The 16,657-nt window shown below is 24.8% G+C and overlaps 1 protein-coding gene across 2 annotated transcripts; it reads left to right on the top strand.

Annotated features, from left to right (window-relative positions):
• Window positions 1–1,015: 1,015 nt before the first annotated feature.
• LOC112790455 (tryptophan aminotransferase-related protein 2) lies at window positions 1,016–12,079 on the top strand. Of its 2 annotated transcripts, none has more exons than XM_025832866.2 (5): window positions 1,016–1,418; window positions 7,648–7,951; window positions 9,900–10,180; window positions 10,848–11,146; window positions 11,584–12,079. In XM_025832866.2, the coding sequence occupies exons 1-5, from the start codon at window positions 1,147–1,149 to the stop codon at window positions 11,769–11,771; spliced, it is 1,344 nt and encodes a 447-aa protein (XP_025688651.1). In that variant the 5' UTR covers window positions 1,016–1,146; the 3' UTR covers window positions 11,772–12,079. The 2 variants fall into 2 exon arrangements, with proteins under 2 accessions (XP_025688651.1, XP_025688652.1); XM_025832867.3 differs by having other exon boundaries at window positions 11,564–12,079.
• The last annotated feature ends 4,578 nt before the right edge of the window (window positions 12,080–16,657 follow it).

Below are 16,657 nucleotides of genomic sequence, written 5' to 3'. Positions count from 1 at the left end.
CTCTAAATAGGTGAAATAAATTCTTTTTTTTTTTGATGACAGGTGAAATAAATTCTTAAACATGTGTTTGCTAACCCATCATGTTAAGGACATGTTATTATAATTCAAGCAAATGTGATCTGCCACATGGCATGTTTTGTAGCATCTTTTATCGCATGTGATATGCCACGTGGCAAATAATGCATTTAGCAATGACATGTATTACTTTTGTAAATCCATAGTTATGAACTAAATAATTAATAAAATATAAGTTCTATAATAAAAATGATAGTTTTAAAATTCCAATACCAACATAAATCATCCTTACAAGTTACAAAGTCAACCCTCAAAGTGAATTTTAGGTTATTGAGAGAGAGAGAAAAAGAGAGGAATTAAATAATTAATCCAAAAACAACTCTACATGTTGGCACAATCCTAGCAATATGAAAATTTAGGTTCTCTTTGAATTTGAAAAAAAAAAGTGTTTATTTTTATTTTTATTACAAATCTCACATCTTTAATAATGTCTTCAAAGAGTTTATAAATATAAATCACTTTTTTTTACTACAAACAAATTTTTAAAATTGAGTTAGGCCACCCTTAATTTCAATTATAATCATTTTCAATATATTTTTAGAACTTTGTAACAAAATAAAAAAGTAAAATCTTATTTTTTATATTCATTTTTTATTTTATAAAATGTTAAATAATAGAAACATTAAAAAACAAAACTACAAAACATAAATAAAATCCTTAATTTCAATTTTCAACCTTCAAAAAGTTTATTTAAACAAATCTACAACAATTTATTTGTAATATTTATATAACATTTGGTATTTTAAATTAAAACAAACAACTATAATAATATTTTAATTATATGTATTTCTAGTTATTAGTTTATTTTTTTAAAAATAAATTTACAACACAGTGTTAACATTTTTCAAACCAAAAAAAAGAATAGATTATATAAAATAAAAATTATATAAAATAAAATTAGTGTAACAATAAGAAACTAATAACTTTTGAAAAAAAAAACAAATTTATTAGGTTAATAAAATAATAATTTTTGAATGACACCACACAGAGAGTTATTTATATAATTGGCAAGTGTGCAGAGTGATTATTGAAGAACACTAACTCCTTCTCTTCTCTCTGGAATCTTAATTCATGGCGAAGCTTCAAAGCTTGTTCTCCATGAGGCACTTGTTGGTGCTCTCTCTGGCTCTCAATGTAAGCCTCATACTCAGAATGATGTATGATTCCCAACTTGATCTCTTCTTCTACAAATATCCTCGTCAGGGGCAAATTAGTAATCTCCACCCTCAAAATAAACCTCGCTTGCTTATATCTTCTTCTTTCTCCAACTCTTCTTCTTCTACTTGTGAGGATCATCATCAACCACCACCCAAAAACAACAACAGAGTCATCAATCTCGACCAGTAAGTTCTATTTTACTACTCTTTCAACATTAGTAATAATCACTTTTTTTTAATTTATTTATTAGTATCGTATATATTCATAGTGTTATTTATTAGTGTTTCTAATATTTTTTTAAAATAAGAGCCTTTTTAGGATTGCTGAATTTTTGCATAAATTTTTTATTTAATTTTTGTTATTTCTAAAATTTATCAGAGTCCAACTTTAGACTTATTTAAACATAAAATTTTAATATCATATCATAAAATTACTTATTTGAAATATTTAAATCGATAAAAATAAATAACATAAATAATTATATCTCTAGCTTAGTAGTACATCATATATATTTTGTTTAAATTGATTATTTTAAGGGTCTTGTTAAAGTTATTTTAATTAAGATTTTTTAAAGTTATTTTTCATAAATGTACAGGAGATATATTGAAAATTTTAAATATTAATTTTTATTACATATTTTTTATATTAAAGTTTATTAACTAGTTTCTTAAAATACTTATTAGCTAATTAGTATTTCACTAAACTATTAAGATTTATTTTTTTAATAAAATAGTCTTTTAAAAATATTATTTTAATCTCTCAAAGATAACATTAATTTAACAAATAAATATAATTTATGCATTTGGTTCAATTTTCTTAAAAATATTTGCATAATTATTTAAAAAATTCATATAACAAAAGTTAAGATAAAATGCAATATCTAATTTTATAAAAAAAATTTTTGAAAATTTTAACATTTATGTAAAAAATTATCAAAAAGAAATTTACTTATGGTAAAATCACTTAGTGAAGAAAACATAAGAATGTCGTGATTAAAAAATTTAGACACAGAGGTCCGATTTGTGTTTAAAAAATTTAAAAAATTTGATGTATACAAGTTGGATCTTTTGATTTGTATTTAAAAAATTAAAAAATTAAAAAATTTGAAGTACACAAATTAAACCATTTAATTTGTGTACTCTAATTTTTTTAATTTTTTAAACACAAATCAAACAATTCGAGCATAAAAATTTGACGATTCAATTTCTGTACCTCTTAAAATTATAGACCAATTTGTACTCTATAAATTAAATTACTTTATATTTAAAAAAAATATATTAGATTACAATTTAAAAAAATACCCTTGTTAACCCAAAATAAAAATGTGAAATATTGTATTTGATTTGAAATTTATTTATTATTATCAAGAATGAATAGTCCTTTTCATATCGTGCGTTATTGGCTCGGGGCGTTGAGTCTTTAATTTTGGGACCGATTTTCTTTACTTTGCTTGCTGCACTTGTTTCTGATCAAGAAAGGGACAAGTCGTAGTCTTTACCAATTAACGTGCCCAATTTATTCTCTTACAACAAGAACAAAAAATTGGATTCTCGCAACACGTAGCAATGTGAATAGTTAGATAATTTAATATGTTTAATCGAATATATCTATTTAAATTATTAATAATTTATGATATTATTTTTATGTAAAGATATTATTACTTCTGAATTTTTTGAACAAAAGATAAAGAAAAATGTCAGCGACATTCAGAGTATAGACTTGTAAACAGTTTTAAATATTGTTTGGTTGTTTGACTTCATGCTTTCAAGTTTTTAATCATTATTGTAACTATAATATAGGAAGGTTATCAAGTGTACCGGAACACCGGTATTCCAGTTATTTTAACCGTTGATTTGAATTATAAAAAATATATATAATATATATTAATTAAAATCAACGGTTAAAACAACTGGAACACTGGTGTTCCTAGGTACACCTGATAACTTTCCTATAGCCTTTAGAATTTTTATCTAACGAATTTCTTAGGTAATTGTTAAAAATAATACAAAACTAAAAAGATTTTATAAAAAAAAAGTAAGAGTTAATGCATTAATGTTTTTAACAATTGAATAAACAAATTGTTATTGCAAACTTTTGGTTTTAGCAAAATCATAATATTAAATCATGAGTATATAAGTCTTATTTTAATATAATATCAAATTTTATTAGTTTAATTATATATTAATATTCAATTCTATACACCTCACATTAAAATGTCTAACATGGATATTATTATTATTATTATTATTATTATTATTATTATTATTATTATTATTATTATTATTATTATTATTATTATTATTATTATTATTATTATTATTACTGGACGTTGTCTCTGTTGTTAGTTACGAGTATGTTACTTCCTCATTTTTATTTGCGAGGATGATATTATATAATTAATTAATATCTGATGCAAGAAATAAATTTTTAAAATAAAACTAATTGTTGTAAAATTATTTTTTTTAAATTTTAAAATAATAATAAAATATATATAAATAATTATGTTTCTAACTATCTTTCTGACACGAGTTTTTTTTTTATGAAAAATGTTATTTACTGAAAATGATATAGTGCAATAAAAGAATATTAAAGTTGAAACACCACCAAAGTGTTAATCTCACTAAAATGCTTATAGTGTAAGGAAAAAAGAAAAATACACTATTTCCCCCTCTTTTTTCACCCACCAAAAAATATCATACCTAATTTATGATGCACGAACGCAGGACACAACACGAGACACGCTGACACGCAAATTTTAAAATCTTACATGATACGGAGACACACATATATATATAAAATATAAAATATTTTTAGATAAATTGTAATGATATTTTGATGTTTTATTAATATTAAAATATAAATTAAAATTTTTAATTATTTTTACTGTCTTATTTTAATTATATCAAATATTTAAAATATTTTTTGTTTTAATAAATAATAATATATATTATATCTAAATTTATTTTATGAATATATGTTAAGAATAAGATTGGACACGCAGACATGTGATAGTATTTAGGTGTGTCCAGGCGTGTCCGAAGAAGAATTTTTTATTTTTTATTAAAATACGGTTGGACACAGCAGACACGCGTGTCGGACGAGTGTCGGTGAGTGTCGTGTCCGGAATGTAAACACGCGGATACAATAATTCAGCGAAGTGTCCATGTTTCATAATACCTAATTTAGTTAGAGGGTCCAAACACAATTTAATTAACCAATTTAATTTAGTCAAATAGTCAGACCACTCATCCACTTAAGCAAATATTGAGAATTTGAATCCCCTCTTATCTATAGAGTAAACTAACAATTTATAAGTCACAACAGACTAATAAAATTCAGATTTACCACATCAAATGGAGGAATATTTTACTAAACAAGTGTTAGAGTTTTAATTCTTATTTGTATATACATTAATAAAAAAGTGGAATATTACTACCATACTACATAAAAATAATAATAATAATGTTGAGAAAATAAAGAAAATAAAAGTAATGGTGCTTTTTTAGTAGGAAGAATAGGAAATAAGTTAGTGGGGATGATATGGTTGATGCTTTGTTGCTTACACTGATTGAAGGCAACCTTTATCTTTCGGCAGTGACCATCATCAAAATTATTATGAAACTGCAGTGCTGCACCTTTTCTTGTCTCAGTTAAAGTTTCAGAGTTTTTCTTTTTCTAATCTTCTATGTGGCCGCCCCATTTGTGAATATTTTATATAAAATATTAATATTTAAATTTTATTACTGAAAATTAAGAGATAATTTCCTAAAGGATAGTAGTGTAACCAATAATTAACAGATATATTTAATTCATGCTGACACAACTAATTGGTTGTGAATGAAAAGTGTACCAATTCAATTGGATGGACCAAAAGCCTCAATTAGTACGTTTTTATTTGAAAAAAAGATTGGGTGAATTAAAAAAAATCTTTTTTTAATTTATCTTTTTAAAAGATTTTATGTAAAAGTAAAATTAATTTTATATTTAGATATCTCATATAAAAAAAAATTTATTTATTAATTATATTTTGGTATAATAATATAAAAGTATTTTTTTGTTTATTTATTATATGAAAAATATCTTTTTTTAAAGAAAAAATATTTTTAAAAAAAGATGTAAATTATAATTTCTCAAAAAAAATTTTATTTTTCTAGTGTTTTTATTTTTACTATTAAATACGCTAAAAAATAAAAAAAGATCTTTTTTATCAAAATAATAACACCCAAACAAGTACTAAAATTAGAATTTAAAATTTAAAATATAAAATTTTTAAAATAAAAAGATAATTAAAATTAAAAATTAACCAAAAAAGAGTTAACTCTTATTTTATTATCTTGGCCAATCAACATGTTAGAGAGTGGGGGGTAGAAAGTACGTAATTTATTTTTTTTGGTAAAAAATAAAAATTATAATTAAATTTTTAAGAAAAAAAGGCATTGTATATGATATTTTTATTTTTTAAATATTTTTTATTATAAAATAAATAATTTTTAATTTATACCTAATTTCATTTTTTACCATAGCATTATACTTTTCTTTTTATATACATTATTCATTTATTAAAAAAAAGAATAATATACACCATAAAAAAATATTTCTCTTAAAATGTTATATATATATATATATATATATATATGTATATATAGTAAAAATTTAAGTACAGTAAATTTTATGTGAAATTGATAATTAAGAGCAGTTAAATGATTTGACTAATTTAACTAAATTTTTATTTAACTGCTCTCTATTATTAATTTTAAGTAACGTTAATTTCATCTAAATTTTCATACATATATATTTCTGTATGGGTCCTTTAGAATCTTGGATCTGCATCAACTGGAACTGCAAAAATGTGGGTCCAATGGTGCATATTATTAAAAATGGAAGTCCAATTCCAACTTGTTTTGTGGTCTTCAAAAGTCTTGAGAGGTATATGCATGGGTTTGCCTCCCAATTAATCTGATGTATGTAGCTGTAAATGCAAACATCTACCATCTACTTTTTCTATCTTTTGTCCTCTTCATTATTCTGTCTAATCATTTCTTCCTTCGTATATATGGACCCCCATATTTTTCATTGCCTAACACATGCAAATGCACTAGCCACTAAATAGCCTAAATAATAACCCCCTAATTTTTTTTATGAGAAAGTCTAGAGAACTAGCAATTTTTATATTTTGTGACCAACACTTAACTATAAAAAAAGTGAATAATCTTTTACTATTAAATATAATTTCACATTATTAAAAACACTATTAATGGTCATTTGATGATTACAAAACACAAAAGTTACTTATCTCCTAGCACTCTTCTTTTTTTATATACACAATTGTTTAAGATTTATCATTTAATTTCATTATAACAAAATAAAGTGTTATTACTTTATTTCAGAAGTTAAATTCAACACTATAATAATATTACAAGAAGAATGAGGTATCCTATGTTTAGAATTATTTAATCTTTTAAAAATGTAGTTCAACCAATAAACAAAATTTTTTTATCAGCTAGTTTGACTATTTTTTATTTTTTAAATTTTAAATTTTAAATATTAAATCTTAAATTTTATCCTAAATTCTAAATTGTAATATCCTAAGAAATAATTTTACAAATAAAAATATTAATTAAATTTAAAAAATTCTAATTATTAACAATATATTAGGATTAATATTAAGCTTATAGCCTAATTAAAAAAGTATACTATAAATAAAAGTATGATGTAATAGTATAAACATGCTATGATGTAATTAAAAATTCCAATTTTTCTATTGATTCTAGTTCTAGGGAGTTCTATTCTATTTTTTCATATTTTTACTTAATTCTCTCTAATTCTTGATACAATACTGCATCAAATGGTGCTTTCATTGAATAATTCATCAAGAGTTTTTCATTCTAAAGCTAAAACCAATGGTGATTTAGAAAATTTAAATCACATTTCAATGAGACTATACCTATTTTTTATGGTGATAGCAGTTAGTGGTGGATTATTTTTGTCTAGAAATTTTGGAATTCTTTAAAGGCACCAGAGGCCCAAATATTGCAGGAGGCACGCCATGGATTATCTGGCAAAATCAGAGCATAGTCCAATATTAATCCTAACAACACAATATTTATAATATTTTAGCTTAATTAATTTAATAAGTATACAGAAGGAACATTAAATTTTATATGCAGACAGGAACTAAAAGTACTTGACACCTTTTTAATAAACATGATAAAAATTTAGCTTTTAACAAAATAGTAAAAACTCATATGCAGCTGTTTTTTGTGAAGTCGATAGTCGAAAATGTTAAATGGTTTGATAGATTTGGCTAAAATTATCGTCTAAAGATTTTCGACTATCAACTTTACATAAAGATAGTTTCAAGTGCGTTTTTTCGTAACAAAATTATATCCTGAATGAATTTGCTTTGATTGGCAGTGGAGACCCGAGAGTGTACGAAGCATTTTGGAGAGAAACGGGAGAGAAAACAACGATCAAAATTGCAGGGTGGCAATCGATGAGTTACTTCTCAGATGTGAGCAATGTTTGTTGGTTTCTAGAACCTGAGTTTGCAGAGGAGGTTGTGAGGCTCCACCGTGTGGTGGGAAATGCTGTGACAGAGGATCGTCACCTTGTTGTTGGAACGGGTTCCTCTCAGCTCTTTCTTGCTGCTCTCTATGCTCTCTCTCCAACTAATTCTCCTCAACCCATCAGTGTTGTCTCTGCTTCCCCCTACTACTCTGTATGTCTTTCTTTCCTTCATTTCTTTGTTCTTTACAAAGTTAAGAGTGAAATTCGAACGCAAAATTTTTAGATGATGATCAAAATACTATGTTATTTGAATTCATTGTCTTTTCTTTTTTTTTTCTTCATTTGCTTCCTTTAAAATAATTCTTTTAATTCTTTAATTTTTTATATCATCTTTTAGTATGTCTATATTACTGCCACTGCCATAGATATAGTATTTTAAAAGTAGTGTTAAAATTAAAATAATATTTTTTTATTGTTTAACAACACTTCATAAAAAATATTGCTAAAAAAAGTGTTACCAAAATGTAAAAAAATGTAATTTTAATTTTAACGACACTTCATAGTCACTCTAACTATTATAAACATGATGTTTTGTTCATTTGTCATGTTTTGTGTAAAAATTTTGAAAATTGGGCTGGTAATTGAATCAGTAAAGTAGTAAAGTTAGAAATTTACAGATTCAATTGAAATTAAATCAGATATAATAAAATAATATATTTATATAAAAAATATATAATTTTTTGTTTATTTTTTCAGATTGGTTAACCCGCTAATAATAAGACCGGTTCAATTGATTAATCGATTGTTTGATTGGATTTTTTTTATCTTTCAACTGATTTACTTCTAAACAGTTTTTATCTTAACCTGGATTGATATGATAGTCAATTTTCAATTAACCAAATCAAACTGGCTAGTTCAATTTGATTTTTGAAACACTATCTTTGAATATTGAATATATAAAATTAGAGATTCAATTATTTTTAATATATATTTTATATAAATAACTAATTTTTTATATATACGAAATACAATTCATAAAATAATATATTTAATTAGAGCATTCAAACTGTTACTACGAATCTACCATTTCTTCTATATCTGTTTCCCAGAATTGATTTAATGCCTTCTTTCTCTATCTATGTTTATTTAATTATTAATAGATAACAAATTTTTTTTGTATATTTATTTTAAATAAATGAGTAAAGTCCTATTTGTGTCCTAACGTTTAAATCGTCCTATTTTTATTCCTAACATTTATAAAAAGTGATTCAATGTTATCCTATTATCAATTATACTAATAAATCAGATTATATTTTTCAATTATTTTTATTTAGATGTATTCATTTTCAATTAGGTCTCACTTGAATGTGTTTGATTTTAATATTATACCCACTATTTGTGTTTATATTCAATTATGTTCCTAAAAAAGTGAATTATGTAAATGTTGTAGGAATTAGTTTTAACTTTTGATGAGCTATTTTTCGGAGTGGATCATCGATTCTATCCCAGACATTTGTATTCTAACTTTAAGAAGGGATTTTTAAAACTCAAACTAAAGCGTTCATGATGCGTAATTAACGGCAGGATAACATTGAATCACTTTTACAAACGTTATGGATACAAATAGGATTTATCCCAAATGTTAGGGACAAAAACGATACTTTACTCTAAATAAATTGATACATATTTTCTTATTATAAATATAATACAAAATGATTACATATGATTTTATAATTAAAAGGTAAATGTTATTCTAGTATAAGTATAAAATAATTAAGTATCCTATCAAAAAAAAAATAATTAAGTATAAATTAAATAACACTCGTAAATAAGATGATGACAGTGGATGCAATATACAGTTTGCATGTGCTGAATTGATGAGTGATGACAGTCAAAATAAGTAGATTTGACATTTAAAAATCTTACTAGAAAATAGAGATCATTATAGAGTAAATGTTATGATGTCTAAAAGATAATGTTTATTAATAAAAAAAATTAAAAATTAATATTTAATTTAAAAATATAAAATAAATAATTTTTAAAAAAATTAAAATTTATTAAAAAAATAAATTAGACAAAATTTAAACACTATTTCATAGACACAGTAGAATTCGCTTTGTTAATAATAAATGCATAAGATGAGAGATGTTGAAATGCAGTCATACCCATCAATGACGGATTACCAGAAATCAGGGCTATACAAATGGGGTGGTGATGCTGACAAGTTTGACATAAGTGGGCCCTACATTGAGTTGGTTACTTCTCCCAACAACCCTGATGGCTTCGTCAGGCGTTCAGTGCTCAACCGCTCTGAGGGTCTACTGGTCCACGACCTTGCTTATTACTGGCCTCAGTACACTCCTATTTCTTCCCCTTCCAACCATGATCTTACCCTTTTCACTCTTTCTAAGACTACTGGTCATGCTGGAATGCGCATTGGGTTTGTCTCTTCCTAACTTTCATTCATTGCATTCTATCAGTTGCGTTTAATATGAAGTTGATAGTTGAGAATCGATGGATAACAATTTAGTAAAAAATGTTAAATTATTTAACAATTCTCAACTATCATGTGAAGTTGATAATTGAGAGTTGTTAAATAATTTGATATTTTTTTTACTAAATTGTCATCTAATGGTTCTGATCTATCAATTTCACATCAAATTAACTATATCTAAACTTTTACTATTCTAATAAACATTGTAATTTGATAGGTCTTTCTGTTGGTCTTCAATTCGTGTGCATAATCAAGTAGATCAATAAAAAGACCTATCTAATTAATATATCTGAGTCTTAGAATTGTTAATATGATTATTCAACGATATGATGGCTATGTTCCTGTTTTCTTTTTACACACCATGTTTGTATCACTATCAAACTTCGTGCGAGTGTCACCATAAGATTACTCAATCATGTGACGGCCATGATAGTTGTGCATAATTCTGAGAGAATTGGCCTAAAAGCCTATTTAATCAATTAAATTTTTAAAAAACGCATTAATCTTTTGCAAATATCTAAAAGATTTGAACACTAATGATCATATTAGTAGTATGGTATGTCCTTGTGAAAGATTTGAATTTACACTAAGATTTGTAGTTGGGGATTTGTAGGTGGGCTCTTGTGAAAGACAAAGAAGTAGCAAAGAAAATGACCAAATTCATAGAGCTCAATACCATAGGAGTCTCTAAGGACTCACAGCTTAGGGCCGCCAAGGTTCTGAGGGCAGTTTCCGACAGCTGCAAACTACAAGGCGGTGGCGAGTCCTTTTTCCAGTTCAGCCACAAAATCATGACAGACAGATGGAAACAACTCAGAGAAGCAGTTCAGCGTAGTAATGGATTCTTCAGTGTCCCTACATTCTCTCCTTCTTTTTGCACCTTCTTTAATCAAAACTTGGTGCCTCATCCAGGTAATAATAATAAACTAGAATTATGTGTTCATACATTAGTGATGCCAAAATACCAAGAATTTTCGCCTTTGGGATAAAAAAAAAACTTTTTGTTTTCGTTTCTATTGGAAACGATATCAAAATATAAGTTTAATTTTGATGTATTGACAGTGTAAAATATTTTACATACTCGTTTAATCATGTGATTGGATGTACGTATAAAATTGTTTTATACTGACAGTATACTAAAATTAAATTCTCAAAATATAACCTAATTAATATATTTGTGTTACTATCTTGAAACAAAAATTTCATTAGATACAAATTTCCAGCACTTTCTAAACAAATATTCTCAAAATTCTTCTTAAAATACAACATAGTGCAAAATAATTAAGTTATTATTATTATACATTGAATTTTATTTTGATGTACTGATAGGGTGAAACGTTTGTTCACAGCATTTGTGTGGCTAAAATGTGAAAAAAATGTAGAAGACTGCGAAAGCTTTCTTAGAGGATACAACATATTGACAAGAAGTGGAACACACTTTGGAGTTAGCCAACAATATGTAAGAATCAGCATGTTGGATACAGATGAAAATTTTATGCACTTTCTACACAGACTCTCTACTATAAACTTTCGATAGTGGTAGTACTTGCACCTTAATTAACACAATGTATAATGTATAATATATTAGTTAGTTTCGACATTATATAGTTAATGTATGCTTTGTGGAAAGAGATACTTGCGCACCAAATCATGATGATAATATGTTTGTATGATGGTTAAGATGTTTAGGACTTAATTAATGTAGGGGAATTGTCTGTTACATATAGAACAATAGGGTTTTCAGTTTTCACGCTTAGGTGAACTAATTAATTTGATCTTGTTTTCTCTTGAGAAACATACCGATTCTAATTTTATTAATGAAGTTTTCATCACAATTAGAATAAAGTCAAAGGACACATTTTATTATTATTTTGGTTTTCATAGTATCTCCCCACCCGACAGGTTAAGGACTAATTTGTCGTGGTACTGAGTTCTATTTAAGGGTTTGTCGTTGACCAGCGGAATTTAAATCTCCGATACTTACTTAAGCGGACTAGTGAGCTAATCACTAAACTAACCCAACTTAATTTATTTTTTATTATTAATATAGAAAATCTCATCGTATTTTTATTATTCTCAATTTCTCAAAAATCACACTAGACAATTAATTGGGAAGTAAATTTAATTTTTTTTTGTTTAAAAAAAAAAGAAAGGTGGCCCATAGATTAGCCCTAGATCGTTTGGTCCATGTGGATTTTTAGCTCTATGGGCTTTTTGAAAAGTTGGCCCTTTTGGTTGTAAGGCATTTTATTGTGATATTATCTTGGCGCTTGGCCCTATGAATTAGGATTCAAAGCCCTACGAGATTAGCCCTATTGACAGTATTAATGCTTATGAATTTGTGTATGCTTAATTTATCCCATATGAATCATAATTCAACATTAGTTAGAAAACGTGTGCAGCAATGCAAGCTGGCACAAATGAATGAAGGTCTGTGTTCTTTAACCATTTTTCTCGAGTTCAATACTCACTAGAAAATGATAATAGAGTTTGTTTGTTTAGAAGAGTCATTCATTTTGTGCTTCTATCAGAACTTGAAGAATTAATTATTGGACTTTTAACATAATAGATACCTGATACAAACTAAAAAAAAAAAGACAATGTGTGCCTTTTACAATGAAACTACCTGCAAAGTGCAAACTCTACGCTATTAATATAGAGACAATTTAATTATTAGATTAATAAATTAATTATTAGGCCAACCTAAGATTATTAACTTATAACTTTATTTTTTTTATCCTAAATTCTGCATCTAAATAATTCAAAGAATATGAGGCCCAAAAATCAAACAAAAGAGTGCAAGAGCTCGACCCAAACCAGCAAAAATATTTGGATCCAATTACCGAATGACCATTTACATAAATATCTCCAAGAGTTGTAAAGATATTTCACTAGTTAAAAACTTAAGACTTAATTTAAGCTTAATTGTCTCCTTATGTTGATTACATACATATATGGGTGCTGCTATTAGCTACTACTTACCTGGCTTCTACTTTAATATGATATATTAGCCCCTTTCTTTATATAGTATTTCTTAATTTTGACAAGTTAAAAGTTTAATTTGGTGTAAATTTGAGTTTTATTTAAAAATGTGTTATTTGTCAATAGGTTGCTGTATAAATAAAATGAAATTTTTTTAACATTTATTTAAACAGACAAGTAAATTGATCACTTGATCGACTCAAGTTGATTTTTAATGAGCCATGCTATATGGCCAAAAATCACATTAATAACATTCTCACTTATAATGGATTAGAATGGAAATCACTCTTTTTAATTAATTGACACAATTAATTTATTTTTATAAATATATTTTTTATTTAATACACCAAAAATCAATTTTATTTTTATGAGAATTAAATCCAAAAAATCTCTCTCTCTCATTATTAACTTATTACATCTATAATTATTTAATCTTTATTTCAAATGAAAGATTAAATCTTGATATTATTAACCCTAAAAATATTTTCAAATCACCACAATATACTATGTAAAAAAAATTCAAAATATAAAAGTCGATTAATCTCAATTTATTGAAAATAAAAAACATAAAAAATGTTGGTTTATGACTTGCAATATAAAAAGATAATAATAAATTATAATAAATTAATTTCAATTTGTAGATTATAGAATTATATTTTTAAAATTATAAATATTATACATATAAAATTATAGATGTTAAATTAAATATATTTTAATAACTTATACTATACACAATTCATATTTTTACATACAAATTATATATTATAAAATAAAAAAAATGAAATATGAAAAAAATTATTAAATATAATTATTAACATATCAGATTAAAATCAATAAATAAAGAGTAAATATCTTTTTCAGTCTCTAAACATTTGTCTAATGGACTTTCTACTCCCTAAGAAATTTAAAAATCCAAATCGGTCCCTATCTAATATCTACTTTAATATATGTACGTTCCAGTCCCTATCTACTTTGAGTAAATGTCTTTTTCGGTTCCTAATCAGAGACTAGAACATACATATATCAAAGTAGATAGGGACCGATTTAAATTTTTAGATTTTTTTTAGAGTGAAAAGTCTATTGGACAAATGGTTAGGGGCCGAAAAGGACATTTATTCATCAATAAATAAAAAATGTTTAATAACAAAAAAAAGCCAAAAATAACCATAACTTATCTTAATTAGCATTCATTAAATTGTCATGACAATTAATAAATGTTAAATAAGATAAGTTACGACTATTTTTTTATTTCTCTAGTATTATCATAAATAAATATACATATGAATATTAACTAAAAATATTAAAATAATTTAAAATCATGATCTATTGAGGCACATGTGAGATAATTTAAAAGATATGACAATATTTATAAAAAGAAATTATTACATCGTTAATAAGAATTGAACACTTATAAAATAGAGATGAATAAGCAATTTTAATTTCTTATAAAAATAGCATATGGCTTCAGGAATTTTAATATTATAAGAAAAATTTTCTATCACAAAGTTGCATATGATCTTCAGGAATACAAATTTTATATTTAGTGAAATAATATTATTTATAGAAAATACATTGATTGCTAATAGAATAATACATTATATATTTCTAATACAATCAAATATTTTAATATTAAATATAACTATTATTAAAATCAATTTTAGTATAAAAAATCAAAAGAGACGTGAGAGGATAAAAACTAAATATAGTTAATTATATTAATTAATGTAAAAGAAGGAATGTTTTGGTTGCTCCCTGAACTTTTTTTTTCCAAACTTTCTCGATTAATTAAGAGATAATATTTAATTTGGTCCCTTAATTTATGTGTGAGTCTCAATTTAGTCTCTAAAGTTTCAATTGTTTCTATTTAGTCTCCAAACTTTGTGAACATAATTTATGTTAGTCCTTAAAACAATTTTTAACGTACAAACATTAACGGAATACTGTCGTGACAGCCGGATGCCATACTAAACTTTGTAAAATAATGTTGTTTTGGTTTTGGTACTCAAATAACCCAAAAACAATATCTTAAATGGTGTTTATTAAAATTTTACCTAACAAAATAAGTAATACCATTTTTAAGCTATTTAAATATCAAAACCAAAACTGCATGTTTGTATCATTTTACAAGTCTTAACGTGATATGTGATAGTCTACAACAGCACTCTATTAACGTTTTTATACTAAAAATGGTTTCAAAGACTAATATAAAACATGTTTATAAATTTCGGAGACTAAACAAAGATAATTAAAATTTCAAAAACTAAATTGAGGCTCGCGTATGAATTCAAAGATCAAATTGAATATTATCTTATTAATTAATTAGATTTTTGGAGCAATAATTGAAGTGATGATGACGAAATTAATGACCGAAAGCGCAAAATTTATATTGTGAGGGACCTTAATTGGTTGATGCCATTGCCATGTTGGTATGCTCTTTCCGCTCAAGTCAGAAAAAAACTGTGGCTCATGCACACAGTTTAATTTACTACATAAAATTAAAAGATATTCCACCTTTTTCAATTTCAGTTACTGTTATATATAATTAATTAATAATTTAATATATATATATATATATATATATATATATATATATATATATATATATATATATATATATATATATATATATATATATATCTTCTCAAATAGAGAAGCATGCTTTAATCCCATGCATCAGAATCCTTCCAGAAGACCCAAAAATTTTACTTAAAAGAGAAAATATTAAAAGTTGAGAATTGTCCATTATATATTTATAAAAATGATCATGATTTTATAATCAATTTCAATTGGTCGAGTAATTAATTCACTCCATTCAAAAAAAGTTATCATGATTCTATTTTCAAATAGTTTCGGAATTTAATTTATTACACCCTTTTTAAGTCCAATTTTTAACATCTCATCAGATGTTAACAAATGATAGTATTGGTTGTTCTATATATATATATATATATATATGAGATAAATTCTTCTAGCAAATTAAGTTAAATTTAAATATTAACCAATCTTATCTTAATATTATTCAATAAAATTCACCTGATCGGATTTGGCTAGTAATAAATTAACTTTGTCATCAGTCATGTTATAGATATACAAAAAATCAGATATTAATCAATTATTATATATAAAATATGTATTTAATATTTTATAAAAAAATTATTATATTATTATAAATAAGTTTTATTTTGTATCTATTACATATTTGATTATTCTACTATAATAAATTTGATTATTTTAATGGTTGAATATTTTAAAATATATATATATATATATATATATATATAGTTATTTAGTAGACAGGGAACGAATATTTAATAAACATTAATATGATATGCATATATTGAATGATTCTACTTCGCTTCAAAAATCATTTCTAAAAATAAAACTAATCTTTATAAAAAAAATATTAAGGTACATATATTCCTATAGGAAGTTGGAATAACT

This window comes from Arachis hypogaea, chromosome 3 (assembly GCF_003086295.3).
Source record: "Arachis hypogaea cultivar Tifrunner chromosome 3, arahy.Tifrunner.gnm2.J5K5, whole genome shotgun sequence".
Classification (NCBI taxonomy): domain Eukaryota; kingdom Viridiplantae; phylum Streptophyta; class Magnoliopsida; order Fabales; family Fabaceae; genus Arachis; species Arachis hypogaea.
Note: the sequence above shows the minus strand (reverse complement) of the source record. Positions and strands in the feature narration are given on the sequence as shown.

Coding starts and splice junctions, on each gene's coding strand:
- LOC112790455 (XM_025832866.2), top strand. CDS start 1,147: ATGGCGAAGCTTCAAAGCTTGTTCTCCATGAGGCACTTGTTGGTGCTC. Junction 1,419..7,647: donor AGAGTCATCAATCTCGACCA/GTAAGTTCTATT, acceptor TTTGATTGGCAG/TGGAGACCCGAGAGTGTACG. Junction 10,181..10,847: donor CATGCTGGAATGCGCATTGG/GTTTGTCTCTTC, acceptor GGGGATTTGTAG/GTGGGCTCTTGTGAAAGACA.